The sequence below is a fragment of the Canis lupus genome, chromosome 23 (assembly GCF_011100685.1).
Source record: "Canis lupus familiaris isolate Mischka breed German Shepherd chromosome 23, alternate assembly UU_Cfam_GSD_1.0, whole genome shotgun sequence".
NCBI classification, from domain to species: Eukaryota; Metazoa; Chordata; class Mammalia; order Carnivora; family Canidae; genus Canis; species Canis lupus.
This window is the reverse complement of record NC_049244.1, coordinates 8,948,863-8,972,632: the sequence shown is the minus strand read 5'-3', so window position 1 is coordinate 8,972,632 and position 23,770 is coordinate 8,948,863. Positions and strand designations below refer to the sequence as shown.

General features: G+C 40.1%; 1 protein-coding gene across 2 annotated transcripts in view; it reads right to left on the bottom strand.

The window, feature by feature from the left end:
- The window catches only part of WDR48 (WD repeat domain 48), a 49,701-nt gene extending 31,581 nt beyond the window's left edge, over positions 1-18,120 (bottom strand). For both annotated transcript variants that reach the window (XR_005376858.1, XM_038570475.1), the window contains exons 1-3: positions 17,970-18,120; positions 2,588-2,728; positions 321-399 (exon numbers count right to left, since the gene is read on the bottom strand). Coding sequence is in view for 1 of the 2 variants with exons in the window: in XM_038570475.1 (XP_038426403.1) it covers positions 321-399; positions 2,588-2,728; positions 17,970-18,017 (268 nt within the window). In the remaining variant the exon portion in view is untranslated. The remainder of the gene's footprint in view (positions 1-320; positions 400-2,587; positions 2,729-17,969) is intronic.
- Between the last annotated feature and the right edge of the window lie 5,650 nt (positions 18,121-23,770).

The following is a 23,770-nucleotide window of genomic DNA, read 5'->3' as shown; positions in this document are numbered from 1 at the left end:
TAAGGCTACAAGAATACATATTGTTATGAATCTATTTATATATAGTTTGAATGCAGGCAAAACTAATCTATAGTGTTTAGGAAAGAGTTATCTTGGTGTTTGAGGGAGTGACTGAAAGGATAGTCCAAGGGGGCTTCTGGTAATCTGTATCTAGATATGAGTGTTTACTTTATAAAAGTTTACTGATCTGTGTTCTCAAGGTGTGTGCGCTTTTCTGTATGTATGTCAAACTCAATAAAAAAAAAGTACATAAAAAATGAAAAGCTTATCAAATTGAATGAAAAACTTCCAGACGCCCAATAATACAAAGAGGTACTTACATGTTTTCCCATTACAACAAAGTACAATGTCGTTTACCCAATCAGTATGGTGTTCCATAGATGCTATATATGGATCTTGCTAAAATTGAAAAATTGTAAGAATGTTATTAGTTTATATTACAGGATGGAATATATTACAAATTATAGATATGTTTACATTCTTCAATTAATGTGACAACCTATCTGAGAGAGAGAGAAAGTGTACACATGATCACGTGCACAATGAGTGGGTGGGGAAGGGCAGAGGGAGAGAGTCTTAAGCAGGCTCCACACACAGAACAGAGGCTCCACACACAGAACAGAGCTTAACGCGGGGCCTGAGCTCACAACCCTGAGATCAGGACCTGAGCCCAAATCAAAAGTCTGACGCTTGACCAACTGAGCCACCCAGGCGCCCCCAGAGTAGAATTTCATCAAACATTTGTTGCTTCCATATAACAGACATGAACAGACGTTTTGTTTCAGGAGTTTTATTACTGATGAAAGCCTAAGTTTCTAGGACAAATGCTTAATTTTTATTTCTTAAGTTAGTGAAGGCAACAAGATATGGGCAAGGTACTGCATATGACACAGTGTGCTGCAGGCAGGAATTTCTTAGGAAGGACAGGATGTGAGCAGATTTGCAGGCTGGAGGGATTTGGATCAGGGTGATGGTGAAGGCTCACAGCAGACAGCAGGCCCAGAAATGAAGACTTTGCTGATGACGTAGTGAGGAGCTGAGCCTGACTGCAGAGGGAGATGAACATTTTTGCTCTTAACTTCCTAAGGTCTTTTTACCTTTTGAATTAAATGCTTTCCTCATAATATCGATAGTCCTTCAGGGAAGAACTGGAAGCTCAAGGTTAAAGAGGCACAACCCATGCCACCGTATCAATTCAGTAACTTGAGATTCTTCCATTCCTCTCTTGGCTTAATTACCAGGAGAGGCCTTTTAAAGAAAAGCATTTAGTTACATCCTACACCTAACACAGGCAAGTTCATGACCCTTCAAGGGTGAAGAGAACAGCTCTCTGTAAGTTACGTGAGAAATGATGCTACTCAGTCTTGTCATGAAACGAAGACTGAAAAAAGATGTATAAGGGCAGGATAGGCAGCTTTCTAGATTCTTTCAGGCTTAAGTTCTTGTGAGCAATTTCCTTAATTTATTTGAAATACTGTCATTTCCCAGAAAGGTGACATTGTGATTCAAATGTGAGATCCAAAAAGTATTTCAAAGCCATAGTATTCTTAGTTCCCATGTTTTTGATACTGGGCCACCACTATTTCCATTGGTTAAAAAATTTAAAGTCCCCTGGAACCAAAGTCCATTTGAAGAAACATTATCCAGCAACTGTGTAGAGCAGTGGCTCTTTTTCAGACAGGACGTCAGACTTGCAGAGCTTGCTAGAGAGACACAGACTTTTAAAACTACAAGGTCAAACACCAGCGTTCTGAAGTGAGACTGGGATATAATTCTCTGTCACTTGCCAGCTATTTAACCATGGGTTTCTCTGAGTCTGTCTTCTCATCTATGAAAGTGAATCATAACAGCTGCCTTGAAGAGTTGTTGTGAGAATTAAAACCACATTGGATAGGAAAGTGCTAAGAGTGTCTGGTATATAGCTAGGAGTGCAATAAATGCTTTCTCCTTTCCTGAATCTTCCTTCCTATGTCATTCAAGATACAGGCATCCGAACAAAATACAAAAAGGCTTCCTTTCCATTTGACTGAGGATTTATTTTTACATAGATTTAAGTCCTTTCTCTGTTTAAAAAAACAGACTTTGAATCTCCTGAAGAAGTGAGCATGTTGTCTTTATATTTTTTGTATCAACCTTATATTATCTAATAAGGCCCTATGGATTTTTGGGGTACCCTAATCACTTTTAAATAAAGAAATCAAATGTTTGTTCCAGATTAATTACAAATGTAAAAAAGCATATTCAATCTTTTTTTTTTTTTTAAAGCACTAAAAAGGGTTACCAAGAACCTTTTGGGGAACATACTTAAGACAGAAAAATAACTTGCTGAAAGTAATCCTCCTACCAGACAAATCTCTTTGTTCCTTTGTAGCAGAGAGTGCTTATCAAACACCCAGTTTATGGAGTTTAGCTAAAGTGGTTTTGAACACCCTCCCAGGGGTGTTTTTCTCAGAGGCTTACAGGATTCTGGTTATAGTGTAAAATAATTCACTGCTCAGAAATTAAACCTGAAACTGTGAAAGGTGCCATATTAGACTAAAATTTACTGAGTATAGATTTAAAATGTAAAACTCAATCCCTGCCTTACCTTGTGCTGATTGACACTCCATATTCTTATGATTGAGTCTCGACCGGCCGTGAAAAGTCTGTTCAGTGCTGGATCCAGTTGCAGGGCATTGACTCCATTTCGATTGTACTTCTCCACTTCATCTCGAATAACATAGGAAACCTGATAAATAGGTCCAGATTTGCTTTTTATGAAGTTGTAAGACATGCAATAGCTTACCTAGTAGCCCATCTGAAATTCAAAATCCCATGTTTTCCAATATAAAACTTGTTTTTCAAGTTTTTCAACAAAAACAAACAAAAATGTTAGTTTATTCCGTAGAGACTGAAATGCTGAGAAATGGAGAAGAATGACATTAATGGGATAGCCTAGGCCAGGATAAGCAGGTATAAAGCTAACTTACTGCAACTGCTTCCTAACCAGACTCCTCCCTACTCTTATCTGTCTTGAACCTATTTTCCACAAAGCAGCTGGGGAATCTTTTAAAAATGTAAATTGGAATGTGTCTCAACTCTGCTCAAAAGCCTTTTCAGCTGTTTACTGTCTCAGATTCATGATTTGATCTGAACTCCTTGACTGGCCTCAAGTGCCTTCCTCACTTTTGCCACTGATCTTTGCACACTTGCTAGAGATTTTTGCATACTGTGCCTCCAGATCATCATAGGTGCTGGCCCCTCTGTGCAGAAGCTCTTCCTCCCACTTGTGGCAAATGTACATGTATTTAGATGATGCTTCCTCAAAAAGGCCTCATCTGACCTGCCAAACAAAATGAAGTTTTGTGCTCCTATAATATGCTCAACATTTCCTTCAGAGTGCTCCCCTCTGTTTTGCTCCTGTTGGTAGCCTGTGTGCTCCATTGAAAACCCTAGAGAATTAACCAAAAGCAATTACAAGTAAGAAAAAAGCAGCCAAAAGCAAAACGTTTCTAATCCAATTAAATATCTAGTTAAAAAACTGATGGGGGTGGGAGGGTTTGGGACTCACAATAGGAACAAGAATAAATACCTAGAAGCACATTTTACAAGGAAGATACATAACCAAGGTACATAAAAGAACCACCTGAATAAAGGAGACATGCCATACTGTAGCAGAGGAAGGTTCAAAATTAATAATTGTTTCCTTAAATTTGTGAATTTAACCCAACTTTGGTCAGAATCCTATCAGATTTCTTTCTAGAAGTTGAAAAATACAGAGTACAGTATCTCTGGGGGAATACCTAATCATTTTTAAAAATGAAAGGATTTTCTTTAAAGATCTTAAAAGGTGAAGCTACTAGAATTACAATGGAATACCACAACAGGAACATAAAAAAAGGATCAATAGAATAAAACAAGATTTGGGAACATATTTTCCTATTACAAAGTTTTAATTTTGGGATCCCTGGGTGGCGCAGCGGTTTAGCGCCTGCCTTTGGCCCAGGGCGCGATCCTGGAGACCCGGGATCGAATCCCACGTCGGGCTCCCGGTGCATGGAGCCTGCTTCTCCCTCTGCCTGTGTCTCTGCCTCTCTCTCTCTCTCTCTGTGTGTGACTATCATAAATAAATAAAAAAAAAAAAAATTAAAAAAAAAGTTTTAATTTTGATACAAATGTAGTGTTTCAAATCAATGGGGGCATGACAACCTCTTTAATAAATTATCTAGGAGCATCTAGTGATTCTACTGAGAAAAATTATATCCTTTCTCCAAATCTTAAATCAAAATGAATTTGCATATGAAGTAAAGATTGGAATTTAACAATTCAATCATAAAAATACTTTTTTAAAAAGACAAGCAAATATGTATAACCTCTACATAGAGAAGGTTCCACTAATGTGACAAGAAACAGGGTAATCTTTTCAAAGAAAAAGACCAATACTGCTCTGGGCAAACACAACTCAAAATCTTCCATATGTACACAACTGCTCACAGCGGCATTATTCACAACAGCCAAAAAGTGAAAACAACTCAAATGTCCACCAACTGATGAAGAGAATAAATAAGATACCGTATATCTGTGCAATGGAATATTATTCAGCTATGTAAGGCAGTGAAGTACTGGCACAGGCTTCAACATTGACAGAACCTTAAGAACATGATGGTAAGTTAAAGAGACCAGTTAAAAAAAGCCACCTATTTTATGAATCTATTAACATGAAGAGTCCAGAAAGGGTAAATCTACAGAGAGAGAAAGTAAATCAGTTGCCAGGGGCTAGGAAGAGAGGAAAATGGGGGTGAATACCAATGGGTGTGAGGCTTCCTCCCAGAGTAACAAAAGATTCCGAAATGGTGGTCAATGTACAACACTGTGTTTACTAAAAAGCACTGAATCATATACTTTAAATGGGTGAACTCATGTAAATTTTATCTCAATAAAGCTGTTATTCAGGGAAAAAAATCTGAATGTCAAAAAATAAGATGAACAAGGTTAAAAGGTAAACATCCAACTGGGAAAATAGTGAAATAAATATGAAAGATAAAAATTTACTCTTGAGAACATGCAAAGAGTCCTTACAAAACAGTAAGAAAAAGTCAAAGCTTAACAGAGGAATAAAGATCACAAAGAGGAAATTTTTTTTTTTTGAGGAAATTTTTTATGTAGAAAAGAAAACGGCTAACAAACACATATATAAAAACATGAAAAGGCCCAGGGTTCCATGCACAAAGACAAGACTATTGTTTTTGGCCTAGTCTTTTGGGTATGGGTAACTATGGGAGATATTTATATTGAAACCAGCTTAAATTAAAAAGAGAGAGAGAGAGAATTCAACATAAAGATATAAGGATATCTATCAGAACCCAAGGGCAGGAAAGATGGTCATAAGACTCATAAGAGACATTTAAAAAATATTTTCGTGGCAATTCTCTGAAGCCTTCTAAATGTTTTTCACTTCATTAAAGCCCAAATTCCTCACGTGCTTTGGATCTACCCTGCATCTTTACACTCACCTCAAACTAACCACCGCCCCCCTCAGCTTCTTTCATGAGAATCACCCCAAACTCTGTTCTGTTCCTCAAATACATCAAGCTTTTTCCTACCTATTCAGGGCTTCTGAATTTACTGTTCCTTGTGCCAAGAACATCCCCCACCTCTATGATCCCCACAGGAATACCTCCCCCTGGCTTTTACCTTGTCTGGCTCATCCTGCCCCTTTAGGTCTTAGCAGAGAAGTCACCTCTTCTGAAAGGCATCCTCCGATCTCCTTCCACCATTACTTACCCTATTTATTTCTTCCACGGTTCTTACCACACTCTGTATTTCTCTTTTTTTGCTATATCTTTTCCCTTAGAATAAAAGCTTCAAGAGAGTAAGGAACTTGTCTGCCTTGTTCCTTCTACCACTGTACCTCATTATAGTGTCTGGCATGGAAAAGACACTTAATAAATATTGTTGCATGAATCAGACACTGGAGAGCCAGCAGGAGCCAAGAAGGCGTCAATGTCAATTTCAATCTCTCTCAATCTCTTTTTCTCTGGGACTCTAAGGCCCCTTGTCTACTTCTCTCAGTACCTTTCTAAGTGGAAACTATGTTGCACGTAGGAATCTTAATGTTCAAATTTCTGGGAGATTATCTGATTGGTCCAATGGGAAAGATCAGAGAGTAACAACAGATTGTCAGGTCCTCATCCCAGGTGGAAAGTAATTCTTAGCAAAACAAATTCACACCTACCTCTTCAAGGGTATCTACTACAGATCTATGATTAAAAATGGTAAAGAATTAGAAGTATTCTAGTTGTGAATTTTGGCACACATTTTATAAATGAGAATGCTATTTAATCTTTAAAAACGTTGATGTAGATCTAGACTGACCAATACGGGAAGAAAGCCATGATGTGTGTTTTTTTTTTAAGTGAAATATGTATGGTCCAATAGAGTAGTGTATAATAGTTATTGTAAAAATCTTGCAGAATATTAAATGTATGTTTTAAAATAATACATGTTTGGAAGTATATACGTCTATAAAACTACCAGTAGTTATTCCATAGTGATGGAATTATGGTGACTGTCACTCACTTGTGCCTTTTTTATATGGTATGGATGTTTTACAATGGATACATGTTAGTTTTTTGAATTTATAATTTAATTTCTGTCTAAGTAATTCTTGCCTGTATTCAAAAGATCAAATACTGTAGTACTGAAAGGATCATGCCCTGGGCCAAAGGCAGGCACTCTAATGAAAAACTATCTCCCTATTGTCTGGGTAAAACTCCCGTACCCAGTCTTAATTCCTAGGGGTAACTAATTTTAGCTCCTGGTTGCTTCTGAAGAGTTACTGCATTTCTCAAAATATTGTGCTTATCCTACAACCTTCTGGCTTATACATTTTAGACAGTATCTATTTACTCAGGCTATGGTAGACTGGGATCTAGCTCTGGACTAACTCCTCCCTCTACTCTTCTGATATAGATGTATCACAATTTTGGAGTCAATAAATCACCAGCACTACACTGTTTGACATTGCAATTGCTGTCAACTGACTAGACAAGAACTATATTATGAATACATTTCCTTTCTTTAAAAAAAATTTTTTTAAAGATTTTATTTATTTATTCATGAGAGATTCAGAGATAGAGAGGCAGAGACACAGGCAGAGGGAGAAGCAGGTTCCATGCAGGGAGCCCGGTGTGGGACTCAATCTTGGGACTCTAGGATCATGCCCTGGGCCAAAGGCAGGCACTCAACCACTGAGCCACCCATGTGTCTCTACATTTCTTTTCTTAGAGAGCTTTTTGTTTTCCCTGGTATTCTCCCTTTCTTTCCTTCTTCAATGCCTTCCTCTACTTTAACTCCCCTTAATTGCAGCACCACATGAGACATTCTACCAAGACCCCAGACTACCCCATTTGCCCAGAAAGTCTTTCCTCAGAAACACACATCTTTTCACTCTGGTCTAGGCGGGCTGCCCTCTCTGTCTGCTACCACAGTTATCACCTTTGATGCTTCCCTTTACTGCTCTTCTGGGCTGGGTTATAGCTATTGTTTCCTGATTTCCAACATCTCCTTTGTGTGTTCACTCCTCAGTTTTGCTGAAGCACATTCCCAGGACCTTAAGAAACTAACACAGGAAACGGTACACAGGAGGTGACTTAGGCCTCGCAAGCCTAAAAAAGTCTTTACCTTTACACTTGATTTGGCTGAGTGAAGAAGTCCACGTAGGAAAAACGCCTCCGCTTCTAAAGGCATTGCTTTGACTTCTAATCCAGCACCCAGTGTTGCCACTGAATTTAATGCTGTTCTGTTTTCATTCCATTCTAATCTCATTTTCATTCTTTCCTGTACTGCCACATGCCCACCCTCCTCCTCACTCCCAAGTCTTTAGAATCTTCTCTATTTCTTGCTGCTTTATTTATTTCTTGGTCCATTTATCATTAACTTTGCTATGCATAAGAAAGCCCTTTCGATCTAGAAGCTTGTGGCACTTCAGCTCTGGAAAACTTTCTTGTATCAAGTCATTAATAATGACCTCTGTTTCTCTGCTCCTTTTTAAAGCCCCATCAGTCAGATGTGAAACTGATCTCTCACCTTTTATGTATTCTATATTACGGATCTTTATTGTTTTGTTTACTTTTTTAAGACCTTTACTATTTTTTAACTGCTATTAATTTTTTTGGGAAATTTTAGCATGATGGACAAAATAGTAATGGTATCTTCAAAAAGGAAATGACTAAATTATCCATTCTAGGTGGTCATTAAAGAATGAAGATAAAAAAAAAAGAAAAAAAAAAGGAAAAAAAGAAAAAAAAAGAATGAAGATGAACTGTATATGCTGATACGTTCTAAGACATGTCACATTAAAAACTTATTGTTTGGAATGCCTGGGTGGCTCAGTCTGTTAGATGTCTGCTTTTGGCTCAGGTCATAATCCTGGGATTGAGCCCCACGTTGGGATCCCCGCTCAGTGGGGAGTCTGCTTCTCCCACTCTCTCTGCCCTTCCTCTGCTCATGTTCTCTCTTTCAAATAGATAAATAAAATCTTTAACAAAATTTATTATTTATTTGAGAGAGAGAGAGTGTACACAAGGGACAGGGAGAGCAAAGGGAGAGGAAGAAAGAGAAAGAATCCCAAGCAGGTTCCATGCCCAACATGGAGCCGAATGAGAGACTTGATCTCATGATCCTGAGATTGTGACCTGAGCTGAAATCGAGAGTTGGATGCTTACTCGGTGTCCATCGAAAGATGAACGGATAGGGATCCCTGGGTGGCGCAGCGGTTTGGCGCCTGCCTTTGGCCCAGGGCGCGATCCTGGAGACCCGGGATCGAGTCCCACGTCGGGCTCCCAGTGCATGGAGCCTGCTTCTCCCTCTGCCTATGTCTCTGCCTCTCTCTCTCTCTGTGACTATCATAAATAATAAATAAAAATTAAAAAAAATAAAAAAAAGAAAGATGAATGGATAAAGAAGATGTGATTTATGTATACAATGGAATATTACTCAGCCATTAGAAACGACAAATACCCACCATTTGCTTTGACGTGGATGGAACTGGAGGGTATTATGCTGAGTGAAGTAAGTCAATTGGAGAAGGACAAACATTATATGGTCTCATTCATTTGGGGAATATATAAAAAATAGTGAAAGGGAATAAAGGGGAAAGGAGAAAAAAATGAGTGGGAAATATCAGAAAGGGAGACAGAACATGAAAGACTCCTAACTCTGGGAAATGAACTAGGGGTGGTGGAAGGGGAGGTGGGCGGGGGGTGAGGGTGACTGGGTGACGGGCACTGAGGTGGGCACTTGACGGGATGAGCACTGGGTGTTATTCTATATGTTGGCAAATTGAGCACCAATAAAAAATAAATTTATAAAAACAAAAAAGAGTTGGATGCTTAACCAACTGAGCCACCCAGATGCCCCTAAAAACTTGTTAAAGAAAAAAAAAGGGGGGGTGTGTCAGGCTCCCTGCTCAAAGGGGAGTCTGCCTCTCCCTCTGCTCTTCCTCCTTGCTGTGAAAAAGAAAAAGAAAGCAAGAGAAAAGAAAAAAGAATGAAAGCTCTAGGAAGACTTTTGTGCTCAAGCACAAACTCCTCAGTGTTTAAAATTGAGCCTGTGGGTGCTTCACCAATATTTGTTGAAAGAACCGCATCCTATTTTTATCTACAGCCAATTTTTTTTCTTTTTTAGATTTTATTAATTTATTTGAGAGAGAGTGAGGAAGAGAGCACATGGGTAGGCGCAGAGGGAGAAGGAGAAGCAGACTCCCCTGCTAACCACAGAGCCCAACACAGGGCTCGATCCAAGACCCCAAGATCATTACTTGAGCTGAAGGCAGACGCTTAACCAACTAAGCCACCCAAATGCCCCTGGAGCTTTCATTCTAGTGGAAAAAGAATATAAGAGAAGTCATAGCAAGTTAAGTGAAGTTTGCTTTTCCCTCCCAAGATACAGGTAAGCTTTGCAGGCAGAAGAAATGGAAGTGAAAGAAAAACAAAGTGCTGAAGATAGAAATAATGAATGAGTGAGCAAAATCCTAGAAAAACCTCATTTAGACAGTCAAGAGTACAGGCAAAGGCAGAGAAGATGAAGACTCCTACAGGACCCTTTTGCCTTAGAAAGGTGGGGGGAAGGGAAGAGCAGAGGGCACCTTTAAGAACTCTGCAAGGTGCAGGAAGCCAGACCTTCAGTAGGAGCTATGCATTTTGGAAGAGACATAAAGGGACTGACAGGAATACGGGGGTGCCCCAACAGCAAGTATACAGTCAGGTTACATTCTTAAGTATTTGTAGCTGGCTTAGTAAGCACTGTTTGATTAATTTCTCCATCTGGGACCCAAAATAAAGAAATCAGAGAGTAGGGATGATCCATGATCTCTATGTGATCTGTCTCTGTATTACAAGCTAAAATACCCCTAGAGTTACTGGTAATGTGCCAGAGGGTATAAGCAATCAGAAGAAAAACTATCCTTGATTATTTTAATTTCATGATAATCAGATTAATTTTTTGTTGCCGACATAATAAATTACCACAAACTTAGTGGCTTTAAACAACTCTCATTTATTATTTCACAGTTCTGAAGGTCATAAGTCCAGGATGAGTTTGGGTGGGTCCTCTGCTCTCACAAGGCTAACATCGACAAGTGTTGACGGGTCTGAGTTCCTTCCCAGAAGCTCTAGGAGAGTTGACCTCCAAACTCATTCAAGTTGTAGGCCTGAAGGTCCTGTTTCCTTGCCAGCTATCAGCCAGGGGTCCAACCTTACTCCCAGAGGCTGCCTGCAGTTCTTCTCATACTATCTCTGTGCCCCCTCTTAGAAGAAAGGGTCCCTCTATTGCCTCAAATCTGACTTTTGCATCCACTAGGAGAACATTCTCTGTTTTTTAAGGGTTCACAGGATGAAACTGGGCCTGCTGCGATAATCCAGGAAAATCCTTTCTTTAAGGTCTATAACCTTAATTATATCTGCAAGTCCTTTTTTATCATGCAATATAACATATTCACAAATTCCAGGGATTAGGGCATGGGCATTTCCTTTGGGGGTGTGTGTGTAATTCTACCTAACAGTAACAATTTTTTATATGAAAACAAATATGGATATATCATGGAATAAGTACAAAATTCACAATCTCTTTACGAAAAGAAAGGATACTTCGAAGCCTTTCAGACTCACAATGGAGGCACTCGGCTATTTCCCCAAGCCCTCCCCTCTTCCCCAGTGCATGCTGACTCACCTCCACTAGGATGTCTAACAGGCATCTTAATTGTGCATTGCCCAAACCAAGCTCCTGACAGTCCTCTCCAAACTAGCTTTTCCTTTAGTCTCCCTCACTGAGGGCTGTTAATGGCAACTCCATTCTTCTAAGTCTCTTAGGTCAAAAACCTTGGTGCCCATTGTTATTTCAGTTTGTTTCATCTCATATCCTGTCAGTAAGTCTAGTCTTCCAAAATGTAACTACTTCTTACCACCCTGTGTGCAGCACTATCCCACAGCATCTGGATTTCTTAAATAGCTACTGGTCCCCCTGGTTCTACCCTCCCTCACCTTCAGTCTGTTCTAAATACAGCAGCCAGGCTGGTCCTATTAAAACATTATATATATATATATATATATATATATATATATATATATATATATATATATATATATATAAATAAATAATATATATTCCTCTGCTCCAAATTCACCAACTGCTTCCCATCTCACTCAACAGCAAAAGCCAAAGCCTTTCTATGACCTGTAGTGCTCTAAAAGATCTGGCCTACAGTTACCTCTCTGATTTCATCTCCCGTTCCTCTTCCCACACTCCACACCAGTCACGATGCATCATTAGCGTTCCACAAATAAGGCAGATACATTCCCAATCAGGACTTTTGCATCTGATATTCTCACTGGAATGCTCTTCCAGATGGCAATCTCATTTCCTTCAGATCCTTACTCTAAAGTCAGCTTCTCAGCATGGCCTTCTCTGACCACCACAAGTAAAATTTCACTTCTCCCTTCTTTTACTGCTTATCACTAACCATTTTTTTTTAAACCTTTAAAGCTTATTTTCCGCCAACATTATACTATGAAAATTTTGAACACATACAAAAGCTGAAAGAATTACACACCAAATGTCCATATATCCACATCTATTCTACAATTGACACTGTTGATATTCGCTTTATCCCATACCCATCCAACCATTTGATCTGTTATTTTCAATGCCTTTCAAAGTAACTTGCACATCATCAATACCACTTCCCCCTAAGTACTTCAACATGTATATCATTATCTAGTTTATTATTTATTTATGGCTCCTTTAAGGTAAAATTTACATACAATGAAATGTAGAAATCTTAAAGTACATATATACGTCTAACAAATATATGGATCTATAGAATACAGACCTCTACCAAGACACAAGGAACATTATTACTACCCTAGAAAGTTCCCTCCTCTGCATCCCAACCTCTACACCCCATTCCTAGGCAATCTAGATCTGACTTTTTTCATCATAGATTTGTTTTGTCTGTTCTATAACATTCTTTAAGTGGAAGTGGAATCATATAGCTCTTTTGTGTAAGGCTATTTCCAGCTATCAGGCTAAATCAGGCTAAATGTGGCCAAGAAAAATTGGCCAAATATTAGTAATTCTCACATCGGTTTTCCCTGTTCAATCTTGTGAACCATTACTTTCTACTGTACGTAATTTCAAGAGTGATTTTTTAAAAATATTTTATTTATTTATTCATGAGAGATACAGAGAGAGAGGCAGAGGGAGAAGCAGGCTCCCTGTAGGGATCCCGATGCAGGACTCAATCCCAAGACCCCAGGATTATGGCCTGAGCTAAAGGCAGATGCTCTGCCACTGAGCCACCCAGGTGTCCCACAAGAGTGCTGATTTTAAGAAGTATTCTAAAAAACAATCTTGCAGATAAAAACAGGACATCTTCTAGTGTGACTACTCCTAGTCTGGGGTGGGGTGGGGTTAGTTAAAAAAAAACCACCCATGGTCCTAATCCATGCCAAAGCCTATTTTTGTAAACAAAGTTTTATTGGAACACAGCCACCTATTCATTTAGGTATGGTCTATGGCTGCTTTCACGTTGTAATCACAGAATTGAGTGGTTATGACAAAGTATCGTGGCCTGCAAAGCCTAAAATACTTACCACGTGACTCCTTAGAGGCAGTTTACTAACCTCTGTTCCAAGGGATGCCACCACATTGGTATAAATTTTTTACTACCCATCCTACATAAAAAGTAACTCATTTTGGACATACAGCTAATTTGAGAAGCCAGGATTTGGCTTCATTCTACTTCCTTTAAAAAAAAGTCTCAAAGATTAAACAACCAACCCAGAACTGGGATTCTAAATCAGAAATAAGGACCCATTATTTAAAAAAAAGAATCGTGTCTCCATTTGTACTTAAGCACTGTTCTCTTTTGCAAAAAAAAAAAAAAAAAAGAAAAAAGAAAAAAAAGAAAAGAAATAAGGACCCATACTGAACTCTGAATAGAAATAACTAAATATTTGGCAAAGAAAGAAGGTAAGTACTGAAGTACTGATAGAAGAGACTTTTGCTGGTTACCTCTCCATCCCCCATTTCTGCTCCCAATATTTTCCTCAACGCAAGCAAATCCTAGAAGAAAATGTACAAGAGCTACTTATGAGACTATAGCCTTGAATACTGCATGAAAGGACATGAAGACTGGAATGGGACAGACACCATGCCACCAAGAGGGAAAGCCTAGAGCTGGGAGTTTGGGAATAGAAGATAACTCATAAGCAGCCCAATAGTAAAGCTGACTTTATAACACTTCTTAGATTAGAGTCACAGTAAACCTGCTGGTTCAGGATTTGCATGAAACCAGCACTACCTCTTTGACTTTTCATTTACCTGAGCCAATGCCATGTCTTTTATTATGTGAGCCTGGTAAGTTGGACTTGGGGTCATTTCCAAGGAAAAGAATCTCGTTACAGAAGGCCTAGTATGTGTATGCTTGAAACATCACTGGGTACTAGAGCATGATTGTTGCTCCTATACCAGAATAGCAGTGACAACCTCATACCCAGAATTCTGTAGCAAGTGAGGGAAGAGGCCGTTGAAGGAAAGATGGAAAGAGAGAGAGGAAGAAGGACAGAGAAGGAGGAAGGAGAGAAAGGGAAAGAGAGAAAGAGAGTGAGCCAGCCAATAGACTTTGGATGCTGGAAAACCATAACAGTAAGGGATCACCAAAGAGTGAAATGATTTGTTTTGACACCTTGATTATCAGGAAAAAAAATCTACAGCACATATCTGAATTCACACATTTGAATGTCTCATCATATTTCTGCCAATCATAAATCCACTCCTTCCCTTCATACTCACCTCCAGGCTGCTTAGAAGTTGAGGACAGTAGGACATGTGTTCATTCTTCATTATGTCTATAATTAATAAGCAGTATATCTGGACCCCTCTCCACTGGTTATTTATAAATATTATAAGTCTCAAGGGTTCTTTTTGGCCTACAATTTAATAATGAGGCTCAGGGCTACTGCCTTTTGGTATAAGACACTGATTGCCAAGAGGCAAAATATAATTATGTAGCCATATATAGTTTTTCTAAAATGTTTTTTATTTATTAAAACAAAGAATGTTGTAAAAAGCTCAAAAATATAAAAGTTTACATATATTTTAAAATAAAATATACCCCATTTTTTCCTTACCCATAATCACATAATCTAATACATAGAAATAATCACTGTTAATAAATAGCCTTCCAGACTTTTTAAAGACACATTATTTCCTTTGTGAAAATGGGACTATGTTATGTTGACTTGTTTTTTGACTTCTGGACACCTTTCCTTTTTAATAATACAGATCAAGCTTATCTTTTTAACAACTGCAAATTAATCCACTACATAAGTGTACTTAATTTATCTGCCAAGTGACTATTGATGGACATTGAGATTTTTTTTTCACAATGACAGAAATCCTAAAATAAACACTACTGAACAACTAGAGAAAGATATACGCATATGCACTTTAAAATTTTTAAATTTTATTTATTTAATAGAGAGGGTGTGCATGCATGTGAGAGAGAGGGAGAGGGAGAGGGAGAGACAGACACAGAAGCTGAGGGACAGGCACAGGGAGACTTTCCACTAAGCAGGGAGTGCAACGACAGGAGCGTGACACATAGCGCAACTGATCCCAGGACCCTATCCTGGAATCACAAGACCAGAGCCTCTGAGCCTCTGAGCCGAAGGCAGACATTTAACCGACTGAGCCACCCAGGGGCCCCTCATACACGCTTCTCTAAAACAATTTTTTAGATGAGGAATTGTTTGGTCAATGGGAATGTGTATTTAAAATTTTGACAAACAGCAAGATACTGAACAATATATACTATGACTTTGTGTAGCGTAAAAAAGAAAAAAAAATCATATAAGTTGGTACATATGCACAAAAGGTATAGAACATTGGTTTTCAACCAAGGGCAATTTTACCCCCTACCAAACATTTGAAAAGTATTTAGTTATTTTTGGTCAACACTGGGGATATGCTAATATCTAGTAGACAGAAGCCAGGATGATGAAAAACAACTTACAATGCATAAGACTCTCCCCACCCCCCTAAAGAATCATGCAGCCCAACATGCCAACAGTGCTCAGAGTACAAAACAAACAAACAAAAAAACAAAACAAAACTAAAAACTGGTCTAGGATTATATATCACATCATCTACAGTAGCAATCTTTGAAGAGTAGAGGACAATTATTATTTACCTTTGTATTGTTTGTGGAGTTTTTTGCACTAACTTGTGCATTAGTTTGAAAAACACTTCCATAACAAAAGTTCTCTTTCACACTGAGATACAAACAAAAGTTCTCATTCATTTGGGGAATGTAAAAATTAGTGAAAGGGAATAAAGGGAAAGGAGAGAAAATGAGTGAAACTATCAGTGAGGGTGACAAAACATGAGACACCTAACTCTGGGAAATGAACAAGGGGCAGTGGAAGGGGAAGTGGGTGGGGGTTTGGGGTGACTGGGTGTTATGCTGTATGTTGGCAAACTGAAGTCTAATTATATATATATATATATATATATATATATATATATATATTTTTTTTTTTTTTTTTTTTAAAGTTCTCTCTCACACTGAGATACAATCAATCTCCGTAGATTCTCAGGTTGGTCCTATACCTTGGGGACAAATTCTGAAAGCAGCTAACAAGATTTACTGAATCTTTTTTTTTTTTTTTAAGATTTTGTTTATTTATTCATAAGACACACACACACAGAGGCAGAGACACAGGCAGAGGGAGAAGCAGGCTCCATGCAGGGAGCCCGATGTGGGACTGATCCCCCGTCTCCAGGATCACACCCTGAGCCGCAGGCGGCGCTAAACCGCTGCGCCACTGGGGCTGCCCGATTTACTGAATCTTCTCTTCAGAGGCTAATCTTAGTTCTTTTGACACTCTTCATAGGAAATTGTTACTTCACCAATCTGATTGTTAGACCTATCAAGAACAACGTACTAAGTGCTGAACCCCAAACTAGTTTTGTACTCTGACCAGGAAAGAATGGAATTATTTCCCTCATTCAACATGTAATGGCTCACATTCAGCTATTAAAAAACTCAATTTTTCCATACACACTGTGGTGAATTTACATTTCCTCATCTTATACTTTTATATGGCCTTTTAAATTTAAATGCAAGAAACTGAATGCCTGATTAACTCTCCTTACTACCCAAGGAGTGTACCACTTTAGTGTCTAGAATACAATTAAGACAATTTTGATTTACATTTTAGTGCACAGCACACATTCTCACCCACCTGGCTTGGATGCTGGGATTCTGTTACTGATGTACTTAAAAATCACCTAACAGGGTAAGCTATTTTAGATTCTTATTAATTTCACTCAATTCGGAGATACCTAGTGAATGCCTGGGACATTGCAGTGATCAATGATATCAATAAAACAAGTAAGTGAACTGCCCAGAAGACAGTGGCCTACAGCCATTGCTGGGGTTACCTGACTGAAGGATCACTTTGTCCTGTTTACCTACTCAACAAACTATTTCCACCTGTGGAACTACATATAATGCTGTGTTTCATAAAGAGATCTTTATTCCTATACTGTCACAATTTTTTGCCTATCTTCGTGACTAAACTAAGTGCTCAGTAAACGCTTAATGAACAGATGCACAGTCACTGACTCCTATATACAATATACTTGCAGGCAAACAGCTGTAATAGGGCTTTTACTCCTTGCACCGCTGAAAATAATAGGCAGCACTAACTCTTGAGGGTATCCCAAATAAAGGTGGATTCACGAAGGCATAAAGAAAGAACACACAGAAGGGTTAGATAACTCTTTACCCTTGGATAATAAATCTTTAGAAACTGAAAAGAAAGAATCGAGGATGCACAATGAAGATGAAAAAAATTAATAAAAATAATTTCCCCACTAATACCAGCACACTCCCACGTCGTTTCCATCTCAAAGGGACAAAGCTTCCGGAGGGGGGAAAAAAAAAAAAGCGGAGGGCTCCCACGTGCCGCATCCTCCGCAGAAACCCCGCAGGGCCCTCTGCGCCCCGCTGCCCCGCCACGCCCCCGCACAGGCGTTTAGCCCGCCCGCCAGGGAAGTGTCCGCAGGCCTCGGCTCAGACGCCGACAGGGAGAAAAGCAAGGGAAGGAGGAGGCAGGTGGGCGGGAGACGAGTCCATCCAGATCCCGCAAACTCAAGCCTGCGAGAGAGCTAGGGTCGGTCAAGCCCGACCTCGGAACCGCTCACCCAGGGGTCCCGGGACAGGGCTCCGGAGGGCCCAGCCAGGCGCCCCCCGCCCCTTCCTCAAGCCGTTAGCGCCGCGGCCCCACCCCTCGCCGCCGGCCGCGCCCCGTCCCGCTGGCCCCACGCCGCTACCCTAGCCGACCGCGGCTCGAGGCATCGTTAGCTGGAGGTGGGCGCCGGGCGGCAGGCCGCGTCCGGGGGACCGAGGAGCGGGACTCCCATACCTGCACTTTCCTCCGCCCTGCCGTGTTCTGCCGGTGATGGGCCGCCATCTTGCATGTTGACACTCCTACGTCACTTCCGGAAGCGTCTCCCACCGGGCGGATGTCCCTCCTCTTCCCCTTTAGCCAAGGGCAGGTGGTGAAACCGAGGTCGAGCTGCTCTCGTGTAGTTAAGGCTGTTGTGGCCCTGGCCGGTGGCTCTCTGGTGAGGGAGAAGCACCTAAAGGCCGTTGCGGGGTATAGGGCCGGCGGAGAGACAGCCGCTTTCCAAACCGAAGGAGCGGTTCGACTTCAGCTCTGTGGTCTTAAACCATGGGTTGTGCTGCTCTCCGGGGCGCCTCCTCCAGGTCCAGGCAGGCATAATGAAGACGCTCAAAGAACGGACGCTGGGGGTGCCCGGGTGGCCCCAAGGTTTAGCGCCTGCCTTCGTCCCGCCCAGGGTGTGACCTGGAGGCCGGGGATCGCGCCCCACGTCGGGCTCCCTGCATGGAGCCTGCTTCTCCCTCTGCCTGTCTCTTTCTCATGAATAAATAAATAAAATATTAAAACACACACACACACACACACACACAAACTGGATGCTGCACGTGGAAGACTTAGACACCCCTCAACCCCGCCCCAACTTTCCTGGGCAGCCCAGGGAACATACAGATTTGCCATGAAGTTCCTAAAAACGGAGAATTAGATAAATTGGCTCTAAAGGAGAAATAGAAGGGTTTGCAAAGAAGGTGGCCCAATACCTACAGGAGATGCAAAGTTAATATTTAAATACGAGATAAAAGGATGTGATAGGAAGATGAACATTAAAATTGTTTCTAGAGACAAGTTTCTAAGTTAATCCTGGAGGAGTTGGGGGCTAATACCTGGTTTAAATCACCTGTTATACTGGAACAGTTAGATCTGGATGAAAATTCGACTTCAGGATGCTTTCCTGGCACTAATTATAGGTGCCAAGGACAGTCAGACTCCTTGTGAAAGTGAATTCTATAGAACTGCACTGCCATGTACAGCATCAACTAGGCACCTGTGGCTACTGAGCACTTGGAATATAGCTAGGTCTGAGGCACCTGGGTGGCTCAGTCAGTTGAGCCTCTGCCTTGGGCTCAGGTCATGATCCCAGGATCCTGGGATGGGGTCCCACATCAGGCTCCCTGCTCAGTGGGGAGCCTGCCTCTGCCACTCCCCCTGCTTGTGTTCCCTCTCATTCTCTTTCAAATAAACAAAATATTTTTTAAAAAGAAAGAAATACAGGCACCTGGGTAGCTCAGGGGTTGAGCATCTGCCTTTAGCTCAGGGCATGATTCCAGGTCCCAGGATGGAGTCCCTCATCAGGCTCCAGGTGAGGAGCCTGCTTCTCCTTCTGCATGTGTCTCTGCCCCTCTCTCTGTGTCTCCAATGAATAAACAAAATCTTAAATATATATATACATATATATATATATATACATATCGAGTTCAAACAGATATGATGAAATTAAAATACCAAATTTCAAAGAGAGGATAAAGAAAAGAATGTAAAAATATTAATAATTTTTATACTGATCTCACTTTGAAATGATGTCTTGGAAATACTGGTCAAATAAAATAGTAAGATATTTCTTTTAAGTTTTTATAATGTGGCTGATGGTGTATTTGAAGATATATATGTAGCTCACATATTTCCACTGTATTGTGCTAGTATAGAGTCAGACAAATGCCTTTTTAAATTAATAAAGAATTGTGAATTAGAGGAGTAGGAACTGATAGCAGAAAGCTTTAAGCAAAATTGGCAGTGATAACTTGTAGATAAATTACGTATACTACATTTTCTTACAGACACATTCATTCATTTATTCATGTATTCATTCAATAAAATACTATTTAGCATCTATTAAGTGCCAGGCAATATATTAGGTGCTGGGGATCCAGTGGTGAGTGCACATAATCATAGTACTTAGAGTCCCAGAGTAAGACAGGAATTAATTAAACACATAAATGAATATGGAATTAAGTACAGTGAAGAAAAATGGTTATAAGACAGGAAAGAATCCTTTAGTCCAGATCTGAGGATGGAGTTAATTTGGCAAGGAGAGGGAACAGTCTGGGCAAAGGTCTTGTGGCAGGAGGGAGCATGGAACATTCCAAGAATTAAAGACCAATGCTTAGAGTTCAGAGAACAAGGGGAAGGAAGAGGCAGAAGCCACACCCAGCAGGGTCTGTTAGAGCAATAGGAAGCTGTTGAAGGAATTTTTTTTTTAAAGATTTTTATTTATTTATTCATGAGAGACACATAGAGAGAGGCAGACACAGAGGCAGGGGGAGAAGCAGGCTCCCCATGGGGAGCCTGATGTGGGATTCAATCCCAGGACCCAGGGATCAAGACCTGATCCAAAGGCGGGCACTCAACCACTGAGCCACACAGGTGAAGGAAATTAAACAGGAGAGGGAAGGAATTTAAACAGGAGGGGGAGGGGAATGATAGCATTTTTTTTCTTCCTAATGTTTATTTAAATTCCAGTTTTGATTTGCATTGTAAAAGAATGATTCAACAAATGACTATTGAGTGCCCATGATGAGCCAGGCATTATTCTTCAGGTTTGTTGCTCTGCACAATATGGTGGTACCTGCCAGAAACAGATTGTGAGGTTGTTTGGGTCCCACTTTGGACCTGAAGAACACTGAAGTCATGAAGTCCTTTTAATGTGTAGCCTTGTGTGTCTTGAAGTTCACTTTGCCTGAAAGGAGAGTTGGCCTTGGGTAATAATTCATGGTGCAAGGCTAATTGTTTGGCCAGGTGGTCAAGGACATTGGAAAGAGCAAGATTGGAAAACTGATGACAAGGAATATTTGGGAAGGGATATGCTGATGGACCTAGCAGAATGAATCTTATAAATCCTATGGATGAAATGAACTGCTCTGGGAGGAAACTCAGCCTCCTTTTCCAGGCTCAGTGCTTGCTCAGTGGAATCATGAATGAAATGGAATTGATAGCAGGATTGGAACTATGCCTATGATCACTAAACCACTGTTGAGTGTTGAGGTTGCCAGCAATAATGACCAATTCTGAATTGGTGAGATACCCCCTGCTCCAGGAGAACCAGCCAATCACATGGAGGCAAGTCAATTCCTTTGGTCCCACCCAACTATTGAGAGAGAATAATTATTTGTCCTCTCTGAAATATGTTTACTCTAGATTTAGATTTGCTTACCTGCTTGCTGTGCTGGGGATTTATTGACTGTTTTATACACAGTCATTGTGTCTGACACCATATAGCTTCTGACCAAGAACTCATCTGTAATGAAAGAAGTAATGCAATGGGCTATTGCCCATAGAATTCATTGGTCTAATTGTACTGTTTATCACCAAGAAGCATATGTCTTATTGAAGACTTAGTTATGATGCCTTCTGGGATATAACCCTTCTTGCAGCATTGGCTTTGAACTAGTGTCCAATATTTGGGATTTTTCTTTCATGTCTTTGCTGTCTATTGCTGTATAACTACATCAAAACTTAGTGATTTAAAACAACTACAACATTTACTTTGCTTACAAATCCATAACTTGTGCAGGACTCAGGATGGTTTATCTCTGTTCCACTTTCCACTTGATGCCAGCTAGGACAGCCAAAAAGTTGGGGGCTAAAATCATCTACAGTTTCACTCTTTTATATGTCTGGGGACTGATGCTGAACACCTACTTGTAGCCTTTCCACAGCGCTATTTGGTTCCTCACAACATAGTAGCTGGATTCCAAGGGCAAAACATCCCCAGAGAAATCAGGATGGAAACTATAATGCCTTTCTAAACCAACAATGGAAGTCCTGTAGTGTCAGTTCAAAACCACATTCAGTTCATTAGGACTTAGTCATTAAGGCTGGTTATATCAAAGGAGACTCCTTTTCTTAATGGGAGAAGTGTTAAAGAGTTTGTGGATATGTTTTAAAACTATCAGGCTTCCATATGCAAAATTAATGGATTTAGGAACAAAGGATATTAAAGGACTTTTTTTTTTTTTTTTTTAAACTGCCAGTCTCTGAGATTCTGGGTTTTGTTGGTTTAGAAGTTTGTTACCAAAGAAAGGAATTCTTCTAGGGGCAGCCCCGGTGGCTCAGCGGTTTAGCACTGCCTTCAGCCCAGCTCCAGCGTGATCCTGGAGACCCAGAATCGAATCCCACATCGGGCTCCCCGCGTGGAGCCTGCTTCTCCCTCTGCCTGTGTCCCTGCCTCTCTCTCTCTCTCTTCTCTGTCTCTCATGAATAAATAAAATCTTACAAAAAAAAAAAAAAAAAAGGAATTCTTCTAACAAAGGTTGAGAAACGGTTCCATTGATTTGGGGGTGAGACTGGCATCTAACCATTTTGTGTGTCTTGTGTCACTTGGAGAGACTAAGAGAGGAAAAGAAGAACAAGGTTATGGTATTGGCTGGAGTGATTCACCCTATCATCAAGCAGAAAGAGGTTTGTGCTTTATACCTTTAAACACATAGTTCTATCAAATACACAGATTCCTTAGCAATGAAGTTACTGGCTGAAGGTAAAGGGAACACAGAATGGCTGGTGGAGAAAGAAGTCATGAAGGGTGGTGAAGTCCTCATGATCAGGGGAGGAAATGAGAGCTGGTATCTTGTGCTTCCTTTCTTGAAGAGTATCATGTACACTTTTATGTGTCTTAATTTTCATTTTCTTGCCCTCTATTTCACTATTGTATGTAGGGTGTGCTATTGTTGGTAAAGTTCATTATTTAGCCTACAAATTGCAAAGGACTGGATATCAACTAAAGCTTCTGGACTTAGAAATGGACAGATGGATGTGGTAACTTTCTTGGAGGGTGATAGAATGAGTGCATCTTTGACTATATGAAGGATATTTGCAATATTTTAAGTAGGAACTTTTTTGGAAGTGTAAGCATTGAAAGCGGTGGTTGTATCAGTGTTGGGCAGCCAAAGGGATGACTTTGAGTTAGACACTTTTGTGGTTTTATTTTTTGCTCTCCACCATTTAAGTTCTCTTAATGTGTTTGGGGATACACCCACCGTGTATCTCGGTGGTGATGAGCACTGCTTACAGAAAGTGAGAAAGACGGTTACTCACTTTTTCTAGCCTTCTTACAGCAAGAGTGTAGGCATGTGACCTCAGCTTGATCAGATGACATCTTGAACTGCAGCTCTATGAGAAATCTGAGCCAGCATGTTCAGCTAAACTGCTCCCAAATTCCTGATCTACAGAAACTGTGTGAGATAGTGTTTATTGTTTTAGGTACCTTCCTGGTGGGATAATTTGTTATGCAGTAATAGACAACTGATACACCCTACGTCCTCCTTAAGAAGGGAATATGTCACAGCATCTTCATAGCTGCAAATATATTTTTACCCTAGCCTCTGCATCACTATTTCATTTTTTGTCTTCTCTGATGTAACTGCAAGGAGGCTTATCCTGACAGAACTCCTTCACCAATCTTAGTACTTCCTGCATGGGCAGATTGGCATTTTTATTCAAAATGTAAGAAGGCTTGACCCCTATTATATTGTTCTCAGATTTTGAGACCTCTGCCTAAGGTCCTAGATAACATAAGAACTTTAGAATCCTGAAAAAAAAAATCCGCACACATATTAAATAAAAATGCAATAAATTTAAAAAGTAAATTAGGGTTCTAGAAGGCTTCTACTTCCAATTAAACCAGATATGTTCCTTTTTAATCTTTCTCTTGAGGTTGATCCTGTCAGTTATTCATATGCAGTTTCTTTATCTGTACAATGGAGTAACAAGGGTACCTATCTCATGTGGTTTTTATGAAGATGAGATAATCTTATGTATATACCACACATACC